General features: G+C 36.1%; 1 protein-coding gene and 2 pseudogenes across 1 annotated transcript; 2 read left to right on the top strand and 1 right to left on the bottom strand.

The window, feature by feature from the left end:
- Positions 1-954: 954 nt before the first annotated feature.
- On the top strand, positions 955-15,140 carry LOC149260121 (mitogen-activated protein kinase homolog D5-like; annotated as a pseudogene).
- On the top strand, positions 10,598-12,644 carry LOC149260122 (mitogen-activated protein kinase homolog MMK1-like; annotated as a pseudogene).
- A 5,136-nt stretch (positions 15,141-20,276) lies between the features above and the next one.
- On the bottom strand, positions 20,277-22,497 carry LOC149260120 (bidirectional sugar transporter SWEET3b-like). Its single transcript, XM_089456750.1, has 5 exons — positions 22,436-22,497; positions 21,235-21,373; positions 20,988-21,068; positions 20,693-20,767; positions 20,277-20,492 (listed from the first exon to the last, which is right to left on the bottom strand). Exons 1-5 carry the CDS (start codon positions 22,495-22,497, stop codon positions 20,277-20,279), a joined length of 573 nt encoding a protein of 190 aa, XP_089312876.1.
- Between the last annotated feature and the right edge of the window lie 627 nt (positions 22,498-23,124).

The following is a 23,124-nucleotide window of genomic DNA, read 5'->3' as shown; positions in this document are numbered from 1 at the left end:
GCATTCCGCCTTGGTACGCACAAACTGTGTGGCCCTCTTCGTAGGCGTGCCGGGGTCTGTTACCTAGTTGACCTCGGCGGCGATCTCCATCTCCGAGCGACCGTCCTCCTCACGCTTTGCCTCAGCCTCCAATTCTGCCATTTTGCGCTTGATCCTGGTTGCAGTCCTGGTTTCGTAGCCACTTCTTGCTGCCTGAAGTTCCCTGTTAGCCGCCTCGCAGCGACTGCTCCCCTCTTTCATGGTGAACCTCTCGTGGCTTGCCCGAGTTGAACCAGAATTGTAGGCGGAACCACTCTCAACACAGACGTTAAGAACAATAAGGAGAACAGGGCAATTGCCCCTGTTTTTATAATGATAGTAGTGATGCTTCCTCAGGGGATCAGAGTAAATTCTTCTGATAGTGGTGGTACCTTGCTGGTAGGTGATCTGAGGAGTCGCACAAGTGGGCCTGTCCCTGGAGGAATTGGAGCTCATGATGTAACTGCAAGGTGGGCGAGCCAGGTGCCAAGTGTGTGGTAAAAACCTTCGCAAAGGGTGGTGGCGCGTGAGGGTGGGTATGCTCCCTGTGCTATCATGCCTGAAGCTGATCCTTCGGGCCTTGTACCACCGTCTTCCACTCAGAATTGCCATTAATGGTAGTGATTCCTTTCCATGCAAATCCTTTCCGTGCGTGCTTAAAGGACAGTGTTTGATGTGCCGGATCCCGTCGCTTAAATCGTTATGATCTCCAATCTGCAGGAGCTGTTGCCGCCGGGAGTACCACCGCCCCCTATGTTCAATCAGCCCGTTGATGGTTTCAGGTTGACACTCCTTACCTGTCTTCTCGTAGTTTCGAGATTGTTGCCAAGTGCCATCCTCGGTTAAGGTTGGGTAGCCTGAGTAAGATCTTTCGCTGCCAGTTGTATGCATGCTTCCTTTATGGTTGGGTCGTCAAACTCCCGCCAGCATCTGTCAATGGCTATGTTGGGGTTGTCTGCTCCACAGTTTGCCAGATGGTCAGCAAGACCATTCGCTTTTCTTCTGGTTGTTTGAAAGATAAGACCCTTCATCCCCATAACTAGCTCAGCTATGTTTTCCGTTGCTTTGGCCAGCCTCCAATGTTTGGTCGCTTTGCTTATGGCCGTGCCTGTCTGTAGGCGTTTAGCCGCCAGGCTTGTATAGCTATTACTACTTGGTTATTTGTCATCTTGAATCTATATGAAGAGCTTGTTACTTTTAGTTCGTGATACATCAAAGGAAAATACGTACGGTTCGAAGTGAACCTTCGTGAAAACACAACGCTTTCGCACTAACTAGTGTCACCTTCTCTAGTTGGTTGTTTTTGGGGTTAACCCTTGTTAGCTTAGTCAAGTAGGGTAAGGTGAGGGGGGAACCTTAACAAGCACGTCAGAGATATAATAAACTAATTCTCTGTAGGAACAACCTCTTCAGCTCTCAATAAGTCAGGATCCCTCTTCCACCTCTGAAATGAATAAGTGCTATGCACAGTTGTAAAAACGAAAAATGAAAAAAATGAAAAAGTAAAAAAAAAAAATCAAATGAAAAATGAACAAGGCAAAAGAAGAGAAAGGCTTCTTGCACAGGGAGGTGATGCAAGTAGCTCCATCGGGGTACTGACCAGGCTCACTGGCAGTGGAGCCATGCTTGTGATCCTATGTGACTCCGCCGGGGTACTATCTAGGCCTAGTGGTAGTGGAGCAACACCAGAGATGAAACTAAGACTCTGATGATTATACTGCTTATGAACCTATATACCCTTCAACCCCAATTGTAAAAACAATTATGTTTCCTTGGCTTGGAATGTGTGTCAATCGACCAAGAGCTTGGAAGATGCTACATCCTTCAATCAAGCTAGTGTGAAACCAGGATGAGCTGAGAACTGAACAATACTTTTGGAGGCATTAGACTTGGTTTTCACGAACAAGGTCCATTCAGAGAGATGGAGTTTTACCAGTATGTCGCCAAGTGTTGTAGTGACTACAACCACCCTCCAAAATGTTTCCTTAGCTTCGTTTTGGAGCCTCCCTACCAACGTTTCATAGTAGCTTGCCATGCTTCATCAAGTTCACAAGCTTCAGTGTTTTGCTTGCACAAAGGCTGCTTGTCAATCACAACTCGATACATTCCCTTCACAGGCTAATCACCTAGAATTGGTCCAGCTGCAGGCTTAGCAACTCCCCCAAGAAATTACGTAATTCTGGAGGGAAGCCATCCTTCCCTCCAGAAATTGTGCAATCCTTAAAAGGAATCCTGTTAGGCTCCATAATTACGCAATTCTTGCAGTCAACACTCATAATGAAAATTGTGCAATTTTCCCCAGTAGGGATGCTCAGCCCAAAATTTGTGTAAATTTGGGCAGTAGTCAGCTACTATGCCCAGAAATTGTGCAAATCTCATGGGCAGCCAACCCAGCTCCCCACCAAAAATGTGCATTTTCTCCCAGCGGCCAAACATCCTCTTGCATGTGCAGCTGAGTTGATTGGTTCCCTTCAGGACTGAGCAAAACAAACTTTCATGCATGGGCTACTTCTCCCAAGGTAGCATGAAAAGGCATCCCTTTTTTGAGGGATCTATGCTTAACAGTTGGAGGTTACATACAAGGATCATTTCAGAGACCTCCCACCAAGTCTCACTTTCCCTAGATTTGTGGCATGTGCGTCACAAAATTGATGTTATCAAAACTCATCAACCAAATGTCGTAGAGCTCACTCTTCACATCAACCTTGTAGCTTTGACATCCCACATCACATCTAGGAGTTGTTGGCACACTCAACTCAGTTATTTTAGGGTAAGCCTGCTTTCCATGACTTATGTTTCATTTCTGGCACTTTTTGTGTTTCACTTCGTATGAACACTGTCTGCTTGATTTCAGTGAGCGCTTGTTGTCATTTTGATACATACTAGCTTGTATTAGCACCGTTTCAGTTTTCATTTCTATCTCACTATTGTCGCATGCATGAAATTGTTTTTCACGAATGGTCATCAATCTAGTGACTCACCTCACCCACATGCATGTTTTTACCTTTTTTGAATATGGAATTCACCGTTTTCATGCATGATTATTCACTGATGCTTAACTCAGTATCACCATGCATTCACACTCACATTCGCGTTCAGTTGCCCGTCAGCGAGTCTAGGAAACCTTGGCTTGGACTCTGCCTTCACTGAGACAACATTGCACAATCTGGGGAAGGAAGGTTCTGTCTTCCTCTCCATAAATGAAAATTTCTTCCCAGGAAATGTCCTCCACGATTTTTTTGCACATTTCTAAGGGAGAGTGATTGTTGGCCCAAAAAATTGCGCAATGCAGTCATTGTGCCTAAAGCCATTGCCAGCTGAGATTGTGCATTGCACAATTCTAGTAGTCAACAACAATTCTAGTAGTCAACAGCTAGACTGGACTGTGCATTGCATAGTTCCAATAGTGATTTAGTCTCCCAGTAGCCTGGACTATGTTTTGCATAGTCTTGGCAATCAGTCTCCTGACCTCCCAGCTGAAATTGCACAACCTTCATGATTAGTCACATAGGTATGTTGTAAGTCAGTTCCTAATTTCATTTTGGTTTTCGACTAATAGATTGCTTGCCATGAGTTTTTCCATTTCTCCAGGTATTGCAGGTGTTCATCTACCTCTCAACAGTGCAAGTACAATGGTTTCCAAGAGAGCAGAGTCGAAGACATCATTCAAATCACACCTGGATATACAGTCAATCAAATTTCTATGAGCTTGCCTACTCATGAATATATCAAGTTTTTCATAGACAAGGACATAAAGACATGACAACAACAACATCACAGTGAAAAACATCATGAACAACAGCTGAAGGCAGCATATTAAAGGCAATGAATACAATGAATGCAAGAGGAAGGTTTTTGACAACACAGAGGCGGAACAAAGTTGCAAGCTCAAGCAGATCCATTCAGGGTGAAAGAAAATTTGGAGACTCAGGCTATGAGGTGATGACACGACATGAAGATCACGTGAACACAGAGAATGGAACAAAGAAGGAGTTGCATGTGTTGAAGTAGCAACTCAAGGAAAAACATGAAGTTGCACAAATAGATGAATGAGTTGCAGCAAGAAAAGTAACAGCGGTGGATGCAACATGCACTCATGGATGAAATTTCACCCGTAAAAGTTATAGATCTATCCCAACAGCTGGCACGGAGCAAACATGGTGAAAAGTGCTATTGATCACATGCAAGGGATTCAGCAGCATGCATTTCATTGTGTGCACACATGTGATCCAACTCATTCATCACAATGACCAAGGCGAACACAAGAAGCAAGTCCAACTAGAGCTAAACATGTACTTCGGCATGTTGATGCACATTACCACCAGTACACACTTGAAGATTAGCATGGACACTATGCATCAATGTGTTGTTGGTTCAGTTGCACCCAAGAAAACCATGCGCATGTTAACAAACAAGTTGGATGAAGGGGCCGAACTAATGCACTAGTTGCAACAAAGGCAAGAGTTCGCTTCTGCAAGATGTCACCATGGGGTGTATGCACACCATCACGGACGACCAAGCTTCGCATTAGCTCACCACCTTCACCATCACAAGCATGTCAAAAATTTGGTCTCACCACAACGGATCGAGTGTCAGTGATGTCTTGCATGGTTTGCTCAAGCCATTTCATCTCACATGATTAGATATGCATTGTAATGTAACGTCATGTCAAGTGGATGTTCAAGTGTCAATAGTTGGATGTAACAATCATAGAGTAGATGAAGAGTCATGAGGGTAGATGAACTGTCAAAAAGGGGAATGTCAAGGGTCACCCCACCCTTTACTATAAATAGAACCTCATAACTCATTGTAAAGGCTTTTAGTCAGCCAAGCTTCCAATAAGACTATCTTGGAGAGAGCATGGATAGTATTGTAACACTCCTTGGCTTCTCCACTTCATGGAGCTAGTTCATCTCTTTGGAGGAGCAAGCAGATGTGGCTATAACGTTCCACTATTGGCAAGAGTAGGTTTACATGGATGTATTTTATGATTGGAAATTACACTTCTCTATACAATAAGAGCCAACACGTTTTCATGCATATGTTGTTATTGTAGTTGGATTGTTCCGGTTGTTATAGCAATGTATGTTGTTTAACTTACATAGTTGTGTATGAACCATTTTGTATGAAATTATATGAATATTGTTGCAAATGTGTTGTTGGTTTAACCATCAATTTGGATTTCGAGTTGACTTGCTTTCCAACTTGTGATGCATCTTCGCTCGGGTGTTCCCTCCCCATTCGAGTACTATTATAGGTTTCCAAGGGGCGCACTCATCTCAACCCTCTTGCATTAGAACCTCTCATGCACCTTCCTTGACTCATTGCAGTAGTCACACCCTTGCTACCAACAGAGTTATCTTACTTGCCTTTGTGCAAAATCACGGTCAAGGCATTGCTTTACAACACACTGCTGGGATTCCTACACCAAACGGTCTGAGGTCTAATTAGGACTTCTTACCGAGGAGATCCCCTTGACATGTTGGTGGGTCCAACACCATCAACAGAAGGTTAGGGCCATGAAAAATATGACAATTTCTTATCGAGGAAGGTAGGGCCATAACAAGTATGACAATTTCTTAAAGATTGAGCACGTTTGGGTCATATAGAAACAAAAAGCAAAACAAAACAAAACAAACAAACAAAAACAAAAGAAAAAAACAAAAAAAAAAAACATAATTTCTTGAATTAGGTGAGGTAAATACCCTCTTATGCTTGTACAAAGCTTAACTACAACAATTTAAATGGCACTTGCATAAACATCTATCAATATGAGAAAACAAGGCATTGCAGGGAAACGGAGCATGAAAGTTAATAAAAAAGAAAACATCAATAATTCAAATCAATATTGTGACAAGCCATACCTTCAATCAGTTGCACAGATGCTACAACTGTTCTTTCGCAACCAGTTCCTGCTACCTCTATTTTAGTGGTGATTTCGCTCAATACTAGTTCTACTACCTACTACAGGAGTTCTTTAGGAAACCTATGTTTTTCTTTATAAATTTTTAGTCAACATGAAATTAATTTAAGAGTCTACCTCTATTTTTCTTTATAAATTTTTAGTCAACATGAAATTAATTGAAGGGTCAATGTATTTTTTAATACATTATACCCTACCCTGCAGCATGGATAATAAAAAAGCTCTCACTATTAAATATTTATATTCATTGCGTCATGTGTCCATTCATCAACAATTACTCTAACATGTGTCCATGGATGCCGTTGTAAATAATTGATTTATTGAATTTGTAAAAATTTCTCTCTTTTATGTATTATTCGAATGATAAAAGTTTATGACCAGATCGAATCAATCATGTGAAAGAGATAAGTTAAATGAAATAATTATTGAATTTAACATGGCGTCATGATGTTAACGTCAAAGTTTTTTGAGCTACGATAAAGAAAAGTTTTAATACCTCCAATTACTAGTGTTTTTATAACAAAGTTCTAAATTCTAGTTATAGTTATTGTTACCAAATTCCATAGTTGACCAGTGCTAGTGAGGTCGACGTTCCTATGGTATTCACCTGGAATTGATGGCATTGGGATGGTTGCACACTTGCAAAGGAAAAACAGGGTAAATAGATTACAAGATTTCAGCAAGGGAAGACAGACGAATCATGGGATTTTTACTGCATAGATTCCGAGGACAAGGAATTACGAAATAGACAAAGGAAGACAGAATAATGGCGTCGGGGAAATATTAAGAACACAACTTTTGTATGCTCCCTTATTTACATTTCAAAATACACAATGTGAACGTCTTGAATGGCTATACTAGTACTTCACATGCAAATAAATTACAAACCTTGATAAACTTTTTTTTAATATCAAATGACTATGGACATCACAAATGGAACAAACTAGGTCTGTCTCATGTGGAGGATTACCTTAAAAGGTTAAGCAGTTGATTCACATACAATATATCAAATATAATTTTATAATATTAGACGACCATTTTAATCATAAAATTTTGTTTTTAAAGTTTTTAAAAGTTCATATATATATATATATATATATATATATATATATATATATATATATATATATATATATATCTATATATATATATATATATATATATATATATATATATATTGATATTGTAAGCTTGGTAGGACTCTCCTATTTTCCTGTTTACATGTCCATTATCACCTCGCTACGGGGGGAGGGTAGCACAAGATTCGAACCCAAGACCTCCGTTCGGTGAGACTTCATTTCCACGGCCATCGCCACTTGAAATACCCCAGACCGACAAGTTATCATATATATATATATATAATGAAATTGTTAATTTTTTTTTAATTTATTCATTTTTTATTTTTATTAAAAAATAATGATTTTAGAATATACCTCAAATGTAATATTAATTTGGGAAAAACATTTTATAGTTAAAATTAATAATAAATATAAATTAATATTTACAAACATATTTATTTTTTTTATTGAAATAATTTTATTAATCAACTTAATCTAAATAATAGAATTTAAGTAATGAATATATTTAAATAAATTATTTAAAAAATAAAAAATAAAAATAAAAAATTACTTTTACCATTAGCAATTCACTTTACTATAAGCATTCATATTTTTTTATAGCATCTAAACACCAAACTCATATTTCTCTATTCTCTACTCCATACTCTTTTAATAAATCCATTCCATCAAAATCCTCTCGGTAAATAAGAAGATTGTAGCCATTTATTTCTCTAGAAAAAAAATGGATAATATTTCCTAACACCAATAACCAATACTAATTGTAGCCATTTATTTCTCTGGAAAAAAATGGATAATATTTCCTAACACCAAGAACCAATACTAACCTCTTTATTATAGCACCACAACACTAACTCAAATATTTCCATTCTTTACTCCATACTTCTTTAATAAATCCATCACATCCAAAATCAAATATCTCATATATTTCCATTATCTACTCCATACTCCCTTGATAAATGGACATTGAATCAAAATTGCAATGGGCTAACATAAATATTCTATTGATTTATTTTCCAAAAAAACCTTTGAATGGCATTATATTTGGTAATAATATATTGTAACATTAAATAGGCTTTAGGTTACCATGGTAGCTAACTCTACAAGTACAAACTCCTTCAAGTTTTATTTAACGAGTAAGTTTATTATTTCATTATATTTATTATGAAAATTTAGCACATCTTAAATGGTTGAAATCATTTTATATAATTAATTTTAATATGCTAATGTTAGTGATAATAACATAGTGAATAACAAACCAAACATGTAAATAATTTAATAAGCAATTAAAAAATAATATTTATATAATTTATATAATATACATATAGCAATATTAATGTTAAGAAGTTTAGTCTAATTTTTCTATGTTTATATTACATTTGTTAGTTTTATATTACCAATACAAATTATTATTATTTTAATTTATTTTAATTTGATATTCATATTTTTATTAATAAAAGTAAATTGAATTAAATGGATTTATTATTTTTATTACTTTTGAATTTAGATAACATTGTATTTTTATTATTTTTTATGTGATACTTCAATTTAACTTAACTGACACTACAATATCTTTCATTTCTTATAACTAGGTTGGAAAGTGTTTTTTATGCAATAATTCTTTATTATTTAGAGAAAAAACTATTTTAATTTAAAATGAAAATGTGTCAATTCAAAGTTGGCAATCTCTCATTTTAAGTTACAAAATACACTTGTAAATCTTATTTATCTTTATAATTTATATATTAAAAAAAATCTAAATATTATTATTAATAATTTAATTTAACAAAATAAATTATAATACCAAATCAAAATTTATCTAGCTTACTTTATTTTCAATCTATGCCATTAATTACGTCGTAAGGTGTTTCCCTCTGAGACCAACTCCCCTCCTATGCCACATGTACAATTGTGAATCATTGATTTTGATGTTAGATGATAGAAATAATTTCAGCCATCAGATTGTTTGGAATTGTCAGTTACAATTCATTACTGAATGGCCTCAACCATCGTTTGAGAAACTTGCAAGCTTGGTTACGGCTGAAGGTTATCCTATGCTTGCAAGCTTGGTTACAGTTGAAGGTTATCATGTGCCAAGCATATTCAACGCTATCCTGAAGGGTTGTCTGTATGGTCGTAAAGCGCTTGCAGTTTCTTCACTTTCTTCTTCATCCCTCTTCTTCTTGACCATGGTTATATTCCTCTCAAAGGTATATCTCTTATCGAATACTGTTTTTTCACTACATTGATTTTGGGTTCTAAGTTCTAACCCCCTCTGGATTACGAAGAGCGAGCTTACTCTGTATCATATTACTTGCTGCTGCAGATGAGAGTTGCTTCACAAATGGGTAAATGGATCAAATAATCCCCTGCATTCCTGGAATGCCCCAATTGCGTGTAAAAGATCTACCCAAATGATTGCAACTCACAGACTCCTCCAATTACATGTTTCAGTTTCTCAAAAGTGAAGCGCAGGCTACCCTGGAAGCCGAATTTGTAATTCTTAATACCTTTTATGAGCTTGATGGTCCTATAGTTGATGCACTCTGAACTAGACTTCATGCCTTGTATACGATTGGCCCTCTTGTTTTGCAAGTTTCCTGCTTGTTGCTGCCAGATAGGGTTTGTGTGCAGGAAATGTCTCATTCGACACCTCCACCATGGTATTCCATTCATTTAGCTGGCATTTTCTTGCACTCATCTCATCTTGGTTCCCCATTTTCCCTTTTCGCATAGAAAACATAACACCTAGGCTTTACACAACTCACAAGGGAAATTGTCCAATCTTGGGGACTTGTCATTGTCATTGGCCATCTCAGGCAAATTAGCATGCAACTCATTTAAAGTTAAAGGTTGATTTCTCGTGGAGGTTAGAGACTCAGACAACTTCTAGGGAACTACATCAATACAAGTTTCCATGGCAACCCTTATTTCTTCATCTATCCTGTAGTATTGAAATACAAGCTTATAATGATTGATAAGTTTCCTATCAAGTGCATGAGTTTGACCTCCCACCACCTGCAAAGTGGGGTTTTGTTCAGAAACATCCTTAGAAGTTGATGCTTGAAAAAAGGCAGGAATTTTTGTTTCTTGGTATTACATTCTAGTATGTGTTTGTGTGCCATAGTTTATATGAATGAGGTCCTTCAAATATTGTTTGTTAGAGGCTAATGTTTGTATGTGGATTGTCTATTGCAGTACTTTTTGTATCAGATTTTGTGAGGATTGAAATATATACACTCTACAAATGTCCTTCATAGGGACTTGAAGCCCAGCAATCTTCTACTGAATGAAAATTTTGATCTGAAGATATGTGATTTTGGTCTGGCTCAGATTACTTCTGAAACCGATTTCATGACCGAATATGTGGTTACCAGATGATATAGAGCTCCAGAATTGCTGTTGAATTCATCAGATTATAGTGTAGCCATTGATGTCTGGTCAGTAGGTTGTATTTTCATGGAATTGATGAATAGACAACCCTTATTCCCTGGAAGGGATCATGTGCATCAGTTGTGTTTATTGATAGAGGTAAAGGCCATAGCTTGTAATATTTTCCTACTGCGGCTTGCCCTGTATAATGGTTGTATGCTTTTAAGCCTATTGAAGTTTGAGCCATGCTTCTTGTTCATATCTTGTCTCTAGTTAAAGGACATAGAGACATTTTACAGTTTTGGTTGAATGGTTGAAGATATGGCTATAATTTAAATATAATGCCAGTGTGGTGAGAAAGCATTTATTGTCTTTGCAGTTGATTGGCACACCAACTGAGGTTGACCTTGGATTTGTTCAGAGTGATAATGCTAGAAGATTTATTCAGCAACTGCCATAGTATACAAGGCAGTCATTTACTCAAAAATTCCCTCATGTGCATGCATTAGCAATTTATCTTTGTGAAAGAATGCTGACATTTGATCCAAATCAGAGGATCACAGGTGCACAACATTACCTCTTTTTCTCGTTGACTGGTCATTTCTTTATTGGTTTGCTAAAGTAGAACTTTTTAATTCATCCTTGTATAAGTTGGACTAATCCTTTGTGGATTATGGTTGTTTATGGTTGATTTCTTGTGGAGGTTAGAGACTCAGACAACTTCTAGGGAACTACATCAATACAAGTTTCCATGGCAACCCTTCTTTCTTCATCTATCCTGTAGTATTGAAATACAAGCTTATAATGATTGATAAGTTTCCTATCAAGTGCATGAGTTTGACCTCCCACCACCTACAAAGTGGGGTTTTGTTCAGAAACATCCTTAGAAGTTGATGCTTGAAAAAAGGCAGGAATTGTTGTTTCTTGGTATTACGTTCTAGTATGTGTTTTTGTGCCATAGTTTATATGAATGAGGTCCTTCAAATATTGTTTGTTAGAGGCTAATGTTTGTACGTGGATTGTCTATTGCAGTACTTTCTGTATCAGATTTTGTGAGGATTGAAATATATACACTCTGCAAATGTCCTTCATAGGGACTTGAAGCCCAACAATCTTCTACTAAATGAAAATTTGGATTGGAAGATATGTGATTTTGGTCTGGCTCAAATTACTTCTCAAACTAATTTCATGATCGAATATGTGGTTACTAGATGGTATAGAGCTCCAGAATTGTTGCTAAATTCATCAGATTATACTGCAGCCATTGATGTCTAGTCAGTAGGTTGTATTTTCATGGAATTGATGAACAAACAACCCTTATTCCCTGGAAGGGATCATGTGCATCAGTTGCATTTATTGATAGAGGTAAAGGCCATAACTTGTAATATTTTCCTACTGCGGCTTGCCCTGTATAATGGTTGTATGCTTTTAAGCCTATTGAAGTTTGAGTCATTTTACAGTTTTTCTTGAATGCTTGAATATGTGGCTATAATTTAAATATAATGCCAGTGCGATGAGAAAGCATTTATTGTTTTTGTAGTTGATTGGCACGCCAACTGAGGCTGACCTTGGATTTTTTCAGAGTGATAATGCTAGAATAGTTATTCGGCAACTGCCGCCGTATCCAAGACAACCATTTACTCAAAAATTTCCTCGTGTGCATGCATTAGCAATTCACCTTTGTGAAAGAATGCTAACATTTGATCCAAATCAGAGGGTCGTAGGTGTACAACATTACCTCGTTTTCTCATTGACTGGTCATTTCTTTATTGGTTTGCTAAAGCAAAACTTTTTAATTCATCCTTGTATAAGTTGGACAAATCCTTTGTGGATTATAGTTGTTTATGGTTGATTTCTCTTGGAGGTTAGAGACTCGGTGAGCTTCTAAGGAAGTACATCAATAAAAGATTCCATGGAAACCCTTCTTTCTTCACCTATCTCATAGTATTGAAATACAATCTTATAATGATTGATAAGTTTCCTATCAAGTGCATGATTTTGACCTCCCACCACCTACAAAGTGGGGTTTTGTTCAAAAACATCCTTAGAAGTTGATGCTTGAAAAAAGGCAGGAATTGTTGTTTCTTGGTATTACATTCTAGTATGCATTTTTGTGCCATAGTTTATATGAATGAGGTCCATCGAATACTGTTTTTTAGAGGCTAATGTTTGTACGTGGATTGTCTATTGCAGTACTTTCTGTGTCATATTTTGTGAGGATTGAAATATATACACTCTGCAAATGTCCTTCATAGGGACTTGAAGCCCAGCAATCTTCTACTAAATGAAAATTGTGATCTGAAGATATGTGATTTTGGTCTGGCTCGGATTACTTCTGAAACTGATTTCATGATAGAATATGTGGTTACTAGATGGTATAGAGCTCCAGAATTCCTACTAAATTCATCAGATTATACTGCAGCCATTGATGTATTTTTATGGAATTGATGAACAAACAACTCTTATTCCCTGGAAAGGATCATGTGCATCAGTTGTGTTTATTGGTAGAGGTAAAGGCCATAAATTGTAATATTTTCCTACTGCGGCTTGTCCTGTATAATGGTTGTATACTTTTAAGCCTATTAAAGTTTGATCCACGCTTCTTGTTCATATCTTGTCTCTGGTTAAATGACATAAAGACATTTTAGAGTTTTGGTTGAATGGTTGAAGATATGGCTATAATTTAAATATAATTCCAGTGCGGTGAGAAAGCATTTATTGCCTTTGTAGTTGATAGGAGCAATAACTGAGGTTGACCTTGGATTTGTTCAGAGTGATAATGCTAGAAGATTTATTTGGCAACTGCCACAATATCCAAGGCAGTCATTTACTCAAAAATTTCCTCATGTGCATGCATTATCAATTTATCTTTGTGAAAGAATGCTGACATTTGATCCAAATCAGAGGATCACAGGTGCACAACATTACCTCTTTTTCTCATTGACTGGTCATTACTTTATTGGTTTGCTAAAGCAGAACTTTTTAATTCATCCTTGTATAAGTTGGACTAATCCTTTTTGGATTATGGTTGTTTATATCATAGTATTTGACATCTAGTATCGAGATCAATTTTTGTTCCTTGTCCCACAAACAAGGGGTATTATACACCAATTTGGTGTTTGGCTTGGCTGTGACCTTAAAATAAGAAGAAAAAAAATTATACACTCAAGAAGGCCCTATTCTATAGATTTAAGTTCTACCCATTTAAATCCAGGCAACTGGTAAAAGTTTCCTAGCACATGGTAATGCAGATCCAATTCTGACAAAAATAGATGAATATCTTATTTTGATATCCTTTGCAGAAAATTTTTAGCTGCTTTTATTTTTTATGACAATGAAAGTTGTTTGTTCTTTTGGATGGGAGTACAATTGATTTTCTAGGTCCAGTTGGTTAAACAAATATGTTTTTTGGTTTTGGAACAGTGGAAGAGGCACTTCCCATCTGTGCCTGGAAAATCTACATGATATCAATGATGAACCCACTTGTGCCATGCCATTCAGCTTTGATTTTGAGCAGCACACCTTAACAGAGGATCAGATCAAAGAGTTGATCTATAGAGAGACTATGGTTTTTAATCCATAGTATGCACAATAAAGTAACATTTTGTGTTGACAGTGGTTACAACTTTGAAAATTGAAAGCTGGGCTATGTTCTTGTTTGTAGCAGTCATAATGTTATAAATATTTATTGAGTTTAGGGAGAAATGTAAATATGTGTATTAAAAGCACATTTGAGTCCAGGGAAAGTTGTAAGGGAGATAATGATTGAAGGGGTGTAAAGCATTTATATTGGAGTATGTCAACATGATATGCTACAACTTGGTGAGATGCATTGTGCATGTATGAGTCACAGACCTGAACACTGCGATAAAACTGTATTATGCTTTATTCTTCTTTATCTTCAAACTTCAAGGGGTTGTATGAAGATAATTTTTGTTAGAATATAAGTGAAGAAAAGTCAAGTCTGGAATTTTGCCTTTATATATGCTCAATATGGTATTTTGTCAAATTCTCCTTTCAGATAAGTGATGAACTTGGACCTTTGGCTATTGTGTACTGATATGAATAAAATAAATTCCTACTTTCTTCCCCAATCTCGTCAGTTTTGGATTTTCAGCTTTTAATTGTCTGATTTATCTACAATAGTTTTTTCTCCATTGCACTTGAAATCAAATATTATGTTTTACAACACCATTTTGGTGTCTGGCTTGGCTGTGACCTTAAAATAAGAAAAAAAAATATGTACACTCAAGAAGGCCCTATTGTATAGATTTAAGTTCTACCCATTTAAATCCAGGCAACTTTTAGCAGTTGTGTCTCTGAGGAAACACCCATTTAAATTATACCATTTAAATCGAGGCCAAAAGCTAGCACATGAGAAAAGTTTCCCAGCACTGGTAATGCAGATCCAATTCTGACAGAAATAGATGAATATCTTCTTTTGATATCCTTTGCATAAAAAATTTAGTTGCTTTTATTTTTTATGGCAATGAAAGTTGTTTGTTCTTTTGGATGGGAGTACAATTGATTTTCTAGGTCCAATTGGTTAAGAAAATATGTTTGCTAGTTTTGGAATAGTGGAAGAGGCACTTTCCCATCCATACGTGGAAAATCTACATGATATCAGTGATGAACCCACTTGTGCCATGTCATTCAGCTTTGATTTTGAGTACCACACCTTAACAAAGGATCAGATGAAAGAGTTGATCTATAGAGAGGCTCTAGTTTTTAATCCAAAGTATGCAGAATAAAGTAACATTTTGTGCTAACAGTGGTTACAACTTTGAAAATTGAAAGCTGGGTTATTTTCTTGTTTGTAGCAGTCATAGTGTTATAAATATTTATTGAGTTTTGGGAGCAATGTAAATATGTGTATTAAAACCACATTTGAGTCCAGGGAAAGTTGTAAGGGAGATAATGATTGAAGGGGTGTAAAGCATTTATATTGGAGTATGTCAACCTCATATGCTACAACTTGGTGAGATGCATTGTGCATGTATGAGTCACAGACCTGAACACTGCGGTAAAATTGTATTATGCTTTATTCTTCTTTATCTTCAAACTTCAAGGGGTTGTATGAAGATAATTTTTCTTAGAATATAAGTGAAGAAAAGTTGAGTCTAGCAGTTTGCCACTATATATGCTCAATATGATATTTTTTCAAATTCTCCTTTCAGATAAGTGATGAACTTGGACCTTTGGCTATTGTGTACTAACATGAATAAAATAAATTCCAACTTTCTTCCCCAATCTCGTCAGTTTTTTATTTTCAATTTTTGATTGTTTGATTTATCTACAATATTTTTTTCTCCATTGCACTAGGAATCAAATATTATATTTTACAAGGAGCATTTCCAACCCATGATGGAAGACTATGGGTGAGGATGAATGGAACAAGTGATATACTAGAAAGGAAAATGAAAAATTAATTACCAGAATAAGAGATTAGAAAATATGCTAATCATGTGGTCTTGCTATGAATCAATCATGTAGAGATGTGACTTCAAATGGAAGAGCCCTGATGCTATGAAAGGTATCAGTCCACTCGTATATTTATACCATGATTAACTTTCCCAATTTTATCGACCATTTCACATAAGAAAATTCCACTGGAAAGAGCCAAATGCCATGTATCAACTACTTATAATATTTTTCTGCAAAATTTTTGTCTTCCTACATGCATAGTAACCCAACTCATTTTCTCAAATTTTTTATTTTCCCGTTAAAGATTGTTATATGAAAACTGCCCAGTATGTGCTATAAAGCCCTCCAATTTGCTAATCAACAAGAGAAGAGAAGTCAAGATTGTCGATTTCGGTGTGAGCATTGTGTTGGCTCACACTTTGGCCAAGTGCAATTCCTTCGTGGGAACTTGTGCTTATATGAGTCTTGAAAGGTTCAATCGTGATGGGTACAACGGAAAGTATGATGGATGCTCTACAGATATAAGGAGTTTGGGATTATCTTTGTTGGAATGTGCGCTTGGAAGGTTCCCTTGTTTGTCGTCAGGGAAAAGGCGTTATTGACCTACTTTAATGGTGGCCATCTATTTGGGCAACGCTCCATCTCGGCCACCTAATACAACACAAGAGTTTCAAATTTTTATCAGATGTTTCCAACTATAGAAGATTTTTGAGAAACGTTTAATTTGTGGAACTCAAAATGCTTGCTTCTCAATCTATCTATATCATTTTCATTTTCCTCAACAAATGCTTCATGAGAATCTTCTCTAATGTAGTATACTACCCTCATAAGCACAACCAAATTTGTTTTTTTATCATCTAACTCAGTAAGAAAAGCTCTACATATTCACAAATTTGTAGCCAAATGACCAACCTAAAAGCATTTATCCTCTGTGTTTCTATTTTTGAGGAAAAATGGATGCATATATGGAACATATTCTTTCATCTCTAACGTATTGCTATCTTCATTCTTACCATCTATATCCTCACATTGACACTCATTCTACTTACTACAATTGCTCCATAATACATAAGTCAATGAGAATGGTGATAAGAACATGGGTAGGTGCCTAATAAGCATGTGTTATGTTTGAGCCTTGATCATCATCAGCTCAAAATAAAATACAAATGCAGCCATACACTGGAAGGCCAATATGGCTATAGCAATATGAGCTTTTATGATACTGGGAGGGTCTTTTGCCAATTTGATATTATGTGTCCCTCAAAGGCATCTTACAATTGATTATAAGTTTTGGAAAACTTCTTTCGCCGAGAGAATGGACAATAAAGTAACATTTTGGCTGACAATGGTTACAACTTTGAAAATTGCAAGTTAGGCTATTTTCTTGTTTGTAGCAATCATAGTGTTATAAATATTTATTGAGTTTTGGGAGCAATGTAAATATGTGTATTAGAACCACATTTGAGTCCTGAGCAAGTTGTAAGGTAGATAATGATTGAAGGGGTGTAAAGCATTTATATTGGATTATGTCAACCTAATATGCTACAACTTGGTGAGATGCATTGTGCATGTATGAGTCACAGACCTGAACACTGCGGTAAAATTGTATTATGATTTATTCTTCTTTATCTTCAAACTTCAAGGGGTTGTATGAAGATAATTTTTCTTAGAATATAAGTGAAGACATTAGGCTATTTTCTTGTTTTTAGCAATCATAGTGTTATAAATATTTATTGAGTTTTGGGAGCAATGTAAATATGTGTATTAGAACCACATTTGAGTCCTAAGCAAGTTGTAAGGTAGATAATGATTGAAGGGGTGTAAAGCATTTATATTGGAGTATGTCAACCTAATATGCTACAACTTGGTGAGATGCATTGTGCATGTATGAGTCACAGACCTGAACACTGCGGTAAAATTGTATTATGCTTTATTCTTCTTTATCTTCAAACTTCAAGGGGTTGTATGAAGATAATTTTTGTTAGAATATAAGTGAAGAAAAGTTGAGTATGGCAGTTTGCCACTATATATGCTCAATATGGTATTTTGTCAAATTCTCCTTTCAGATAAGTGATGAACTTGGACCTTTGGCTATTGTGTACTAACATGAATAAAATAAATTCCTACTTTCTTCCCCAATCTCGTCGGTTTTGGATTTTCAGCTTTTGATTGTCTGATTTATCTACAATATTTTTTTCTCCATTGCACTGGAAATCAAATATTATGTTTTACAAGGAGCATTTCCAACCCATGATGGAAGACTATGGGTGAGCATGAATGGAACAAGTGATATACTAGAAAGGAAAATGAAAAATTAATTACCAGAATAAGAGATTAGAAAATATGCTAATCATATGGTCTTGCTATGTATCAATCATGTAGAGATGTGACTTCAAATGGAAAAGCCTTGATGCTATGAAAGGTATTAGTCCACTCATATATTTATACCGTGATTAACTTTCCCAATTTTATCGACCATTTCACATAAGCAAATGCCAGTGGAAAGAGCCAAATGCCATGTATCAACTACTTATAATCGTTTTGTGCAAAAATTTTGTCTTCCTACATGCATAGTATCCCAACTCATTTTCTCAAATATTTGATTTGCCCGCTAATGATTGTTATATGAAAACTGCCCAGTATGTGCTATAAAGACCTCCAATTTGCTAATCAACAAGAGAAGAGAAGTCAAGATTGTTGATTTTGGTGTCAGCATTGTGTTGGTTCACACTTTGGCCAAGTGCAATTCCTTCGTGTGAACTTGTGCTTATATGAGTCTTGAAAGGTTCAATCCTGATGGGTACAGTGGGAAGTGTGATGGATGCTCTAGAGATATAAGGAGTTTGGGATTATCTTTGTTGGAATGTGCGCTTGGAAGGTTCCTTTGTTTGTCATCGGGGTAGAGGTGTTATTGGCCTACTTTAATGGTGGCCATTTGTTTGGGCAACGCTCCATCGCCACCACCTAATGCAATGCAAGAGTTTCAAATTTTTATCAGATGTTTCCAACTATAGAAGATTTCTAAGAAACATTTAATTTGTGGAATTCAAAATGCTTTCTTCTAATCTATCTATACCTTTTTCATTTTCCTCAACAAAGGCTTCATGAGAATCTTCTCTAATGTAGTATACTACCCTCTCAAGCACAACCAAATTTGTTTTTTCATCATCTAACTCAGTAAGAAAAGCTCTATATATTCACAAATTTGTAGCCAAATGACCAACCTAAATGCCAAATCATTTATCCTCTGTGTTTCTATTTTTGAGGCAAAATGGATGCATATATGGAACAAATGCTTTCATCTCTAACATATTGCTATCCTCATTCTTACCATCTATATCTTCACATTGACACTCCATTCTACTTACTACAGTTGCTCCAGAATACAAAAGTCAATGAGAGTGATGATAAGAACGTGGGTAGGTGCCTAATAAGCATGTGTTATGTTTGAGAGCTGATCATCATCAGCTCAAAATAAAATACAAATGCAGCCATACACTGGAAGGCCAATATGGCTGTAGCAATATGAGATTTTATGATAATGGGAGGGTCCTTTGCCAATTTGATATTTTGTGTCCCTCAAAAGCATCTTACAATTGATTATAAGTTTTGGAAAACTGCTTTCGCATAAACTTGTGCAAAATCCAAACACATATGCAAGTGTTATTGGAAATACTTATGACGCTTCCTTTGCAGTGTATACAAATGCTAGTAATTATGATTGTCACATTTAAGAGGAGAAAGAATAGAACGTGATCATTAAATTGATTGGAAGTGAAATAAAAAATGCTAGTAATTATGATTGCCACATTTAAGAGGAGAAAGAATAGAACATGATCATTAAATTGATTGGAAGTGAAATAAAAAACACAACTGCATATAACTAACCTCTAAATGTCTAAATATACCCTTTTGACATAAAAAAGATTAATTTAAATCTCAAATATCTTCATATATAACACTTCATTTTCACCAAATTTACAAATTAAACTCCCTCTCATCAATTACTTCTTCCTTATCTATATAATTGTTACATTTAATTTATTCATATATGCGTTTAATTCTTTTAACTTTAAGAGGATATGCCAAGATATTTCAATTCCCTTAATAAACTAGCAAGCTACTTTAGTGAATGGTATTTTGAAGATTCGTACACTTACATAAACCCTTACGATAAAGTATTTTAATAAATCGTTTTTGTAGTGACTTTAATAAGTTACTTTCAAATTTGAGTTATGAACTTAAAGTGAGAGAAACCAAGAGCATTAGAAATTATGTGACTTGCATTTTGAAAAATATAAAATTGGTTTTTTCTCTGAACATTTGCTCATACCAAAATTTCAGGCACAATTTTTCTTGTACGGTGAGAAGATCTAATGTATATTTTTGCTTATATTACGTAAATAATAAGTAATCGATCTAAGTGCGTATTGCAGAGAGTCGTGTTTCACTCCGGCCTATGCTCATACTCTCAACTGCAATTCCATGTCTTGTTCATAGGATTGACATTTTTCATTGTCCTCTTCACTATTTTCCTCACATTTTTCCTTCGTCGGCTCCAACGGCTGGCCTCTATCCATTAGTTTTCCATCTTCAACACGTGGGCTCTTTTTATTGCGATAAAAGCTGTACAAAACCATCTGAGCCAACCCCAATGGCACTCCAACAAAATTTGGTGCCTGCGCAAAATATAAGGTACACAGAAAGCAATTAATCACTTAGCGGTAGCTTCAAATTAACTGTTCTTACTGCGCGATATTGTTGGGTCATATACACTGATCACATGAGTTTCATCATATAAACTCGTAACAACAATTTAATTATGATATTCCCGTGATGACAATATCTCTGCTTAGAGCGCCATACACCATCCAAACACACTTCGGAGGAAAGAGAACAGCGAGAAATAGACGTTCGGCATGAATTCCACGCTCTTCGTTTGGATTACCATTCTCTGAATTATAGTAATAAGCACATTAAAAAGACATTAACAATAGGCACTATCATTAACAATAATGGATGCTGAAAGCTGTTAAGCCTTTCGAAATTTTTTATTACACCATAATTACGAAAATTATGGCATAGTGCCCATAATTATGAAAACTAAACAAAGCAGGGCAAAGATTACAATGACGGATAATTATGAAAACTAGACAGGGCAGGGTAAAGCTTACAATGACGGAAAGCGGCGAAGCGTAGAGCATGACAGTCGCTACCATTCCTGCAGTTCCTACAACGACCTTCTTATGCACTTCCTACAGCACAAAATGAAGTTATCGCTATAGTCCCAAACACCACCAACACACACGCGACCATCCCAGCCATTTTCCTCTACAAACAATTTATAGAGAGCGAGACACCAAGTGCAGTTCCTCCAGATTGCATTAATTTTACCCAAGCCGCTCTTCAGTTAATATTTACACGAGAGGAAGTATGTTGAAATTCAAATATTGCCTTGGGTTTAGGTGGAGCGAATATAAGATAGATGGAAACGAAGCAGCACTCGAGAAGGAGGCCAATGCCATTGACAACTACAACTACAATGTTATCCCACCCGTTGCTGATCAGAGGGGACCCACAGAACGTGTAGAGAACAATTGAAGAGCGCTATTGTGTATGGTAACCCCGAAAAGCTCTCCGTAGCTCTATTTTCTATTACCCTCTTTAATGTTGTACTATTCACCGATATCACAAAAAATCAAATTAGTCCTATACCCAATATGGTGCTTTATTCCGAGTTGAATTTTAGAATTTTGCACACAATACTCACATTTGTGCACCATACACGAGCAAAGCAAAAGCACTTCCTGTAATGTCGTGTAATGTCAGAGAAATCAGTGGACATGATTAACATTTTTTCTCATACACGACTAACACGATTATTCTAAATGCAAAAATATAGGTTAGATGTGAGGTATAAAAAAGAAATCCATATCTATGATTATAGAGGACTGAGATACAGATTAATATTAAGGATTTGGAGGCGCTAAGAGACCTAAAATTCCAACCCCCAAGCCTACGAAGTTGTTCATCATTTCTTTGTTCTCAAATGCTGAGTTCTTTACTAGCGTCACTAGGAAAACAAGAAATAAACAATGCCTCTCAGCAGGGAGGTGGGGCAAGTCTTGTGCTTACAGCATTTGCAGTATGCGCATACAACCATGAGAGGGTGGGTGTATACTTATACCCCTTTCATCACTTGCAATTTACTTTGCTTTCTCTCTGTGTCTGCAATGATATTCTCTCACTTGTTGGACGCCGATACAAATAAACCTCATGCAGCATGAGAAAGTGGACTTGAGCACATTAAACAAAGAGAAAAGTACATGTTATTCAAATGGTTTTTGGTTGATCCGTACCTCTGAAAATGCATTTCATGCCTTCCTGGCAACTGTTGACAACAACACAATGTTCAATACTGTATTCCTATCCCACATGCATGCATACAATTAGTAATTTAGTATTCAGAAAGTGTCACCACTTGTGCTTTTATCGATCCCCGCATATGCCCCGGGTTATCTTACTCCACATATATATAAGAACGGTTCATAGGGTATCTCTCTCAGTTGAATCATTCCTCTATTTGCTTTATAGGTATCTTAGGATTAATTTTCGTAAGTACCTGGTATTCATTTCGGAGTTTAAAAAGTGATCCGTAAATGCCAATGAAACGCTCTTCTCCATCGCTTTTAAGTTGAATCTTCCCTCTGTTTGTATCACGAATATCCTGGATTCCTTTCAGTATTAAAATATGTCGGGGCTGCTTTTTTCTCTAGGGTTTAAATGCAGCCTCAACAAGTATTTTACACTTTATTCCAGTCAATAAGCCATGCATAGTATGCCATCTTTTGCAAAAAAAATATAATGCATAGTATGCCATCTTTTGCAATATGTATATATCTTTTGCAATATATATATGTATAGATATATTATATAATGTCCAAGTTTGTTACTATTATTAGTCCTTGTCATTTGGCAATGGCTAGGGACTATAGTGATGGGTTTGCGATGTTATTACATTAATTTATCTATTTGTTATTAGTCACTTCTACTTATAAACCAAAGTTTTTGAAGGCATATGGTTTTACTATTTTATATAAACCAAAGTTTCCAGAGGCATATGGTTTTGCCATCTTATTTGGCCACTTCCCGAGGCAAAGAGGCAAAAACCATATGTTATGTGTACTTATTTCAGAAATTTGAAACTAATGAAAATATAATGGAAACTAATGCTAGCATTAGTTTCATAGTTTAACAGATATTAAATGCTATAGTGGTAACCAAGTTCCCATGTTCTAGTTGCTCTTGTGC

This window comes from Pinus tabuliformis, chromosome 6 (genome assembly GCF_031772625.1).
Source record: "Pinus tabuliformis cultivar Carrire ecotype Pingquan chromosome 6, CPIR1, whole genome shotgun sequence".
In the NCBI taxonomy this organism is placed as follows: domain Eukaryota; kingdom Viridiplantae; phylum Streptophyta; class Pinopsida; order Pinales; family Pinaceae; genus Pinus; species Pinus tabuliformis.
Note: the sequence above shows the minus strand (reverse complement) of the source record. Positions and strands in the feature narration are given on the sequence as shown.

Bases quoted from the DNA above. Each gene is read 5' to 3' on its own strand.
- LOC149260120 (XM_089456750.1), bottom strand. From the start codon at position 22,497: ATGGAGAAGAGCGTTTCATTGGCATTTACGGATCACTTTTTAAACTCC. The intron at 21,374-22,435 runs GTACTTACGAAA...CCCTCTGATCAG, and splicing joins AACTCCGAAATGAATACCAG to CAACGGGTGGGATAACATTG. The intron at 20,768-20,987 runs GTAAGCTTTACC...ACTATAATTCAG, and splicing joins CTTCGCCGCTTTCCGTCATT to AGAATGGTAATCCAAACGAA.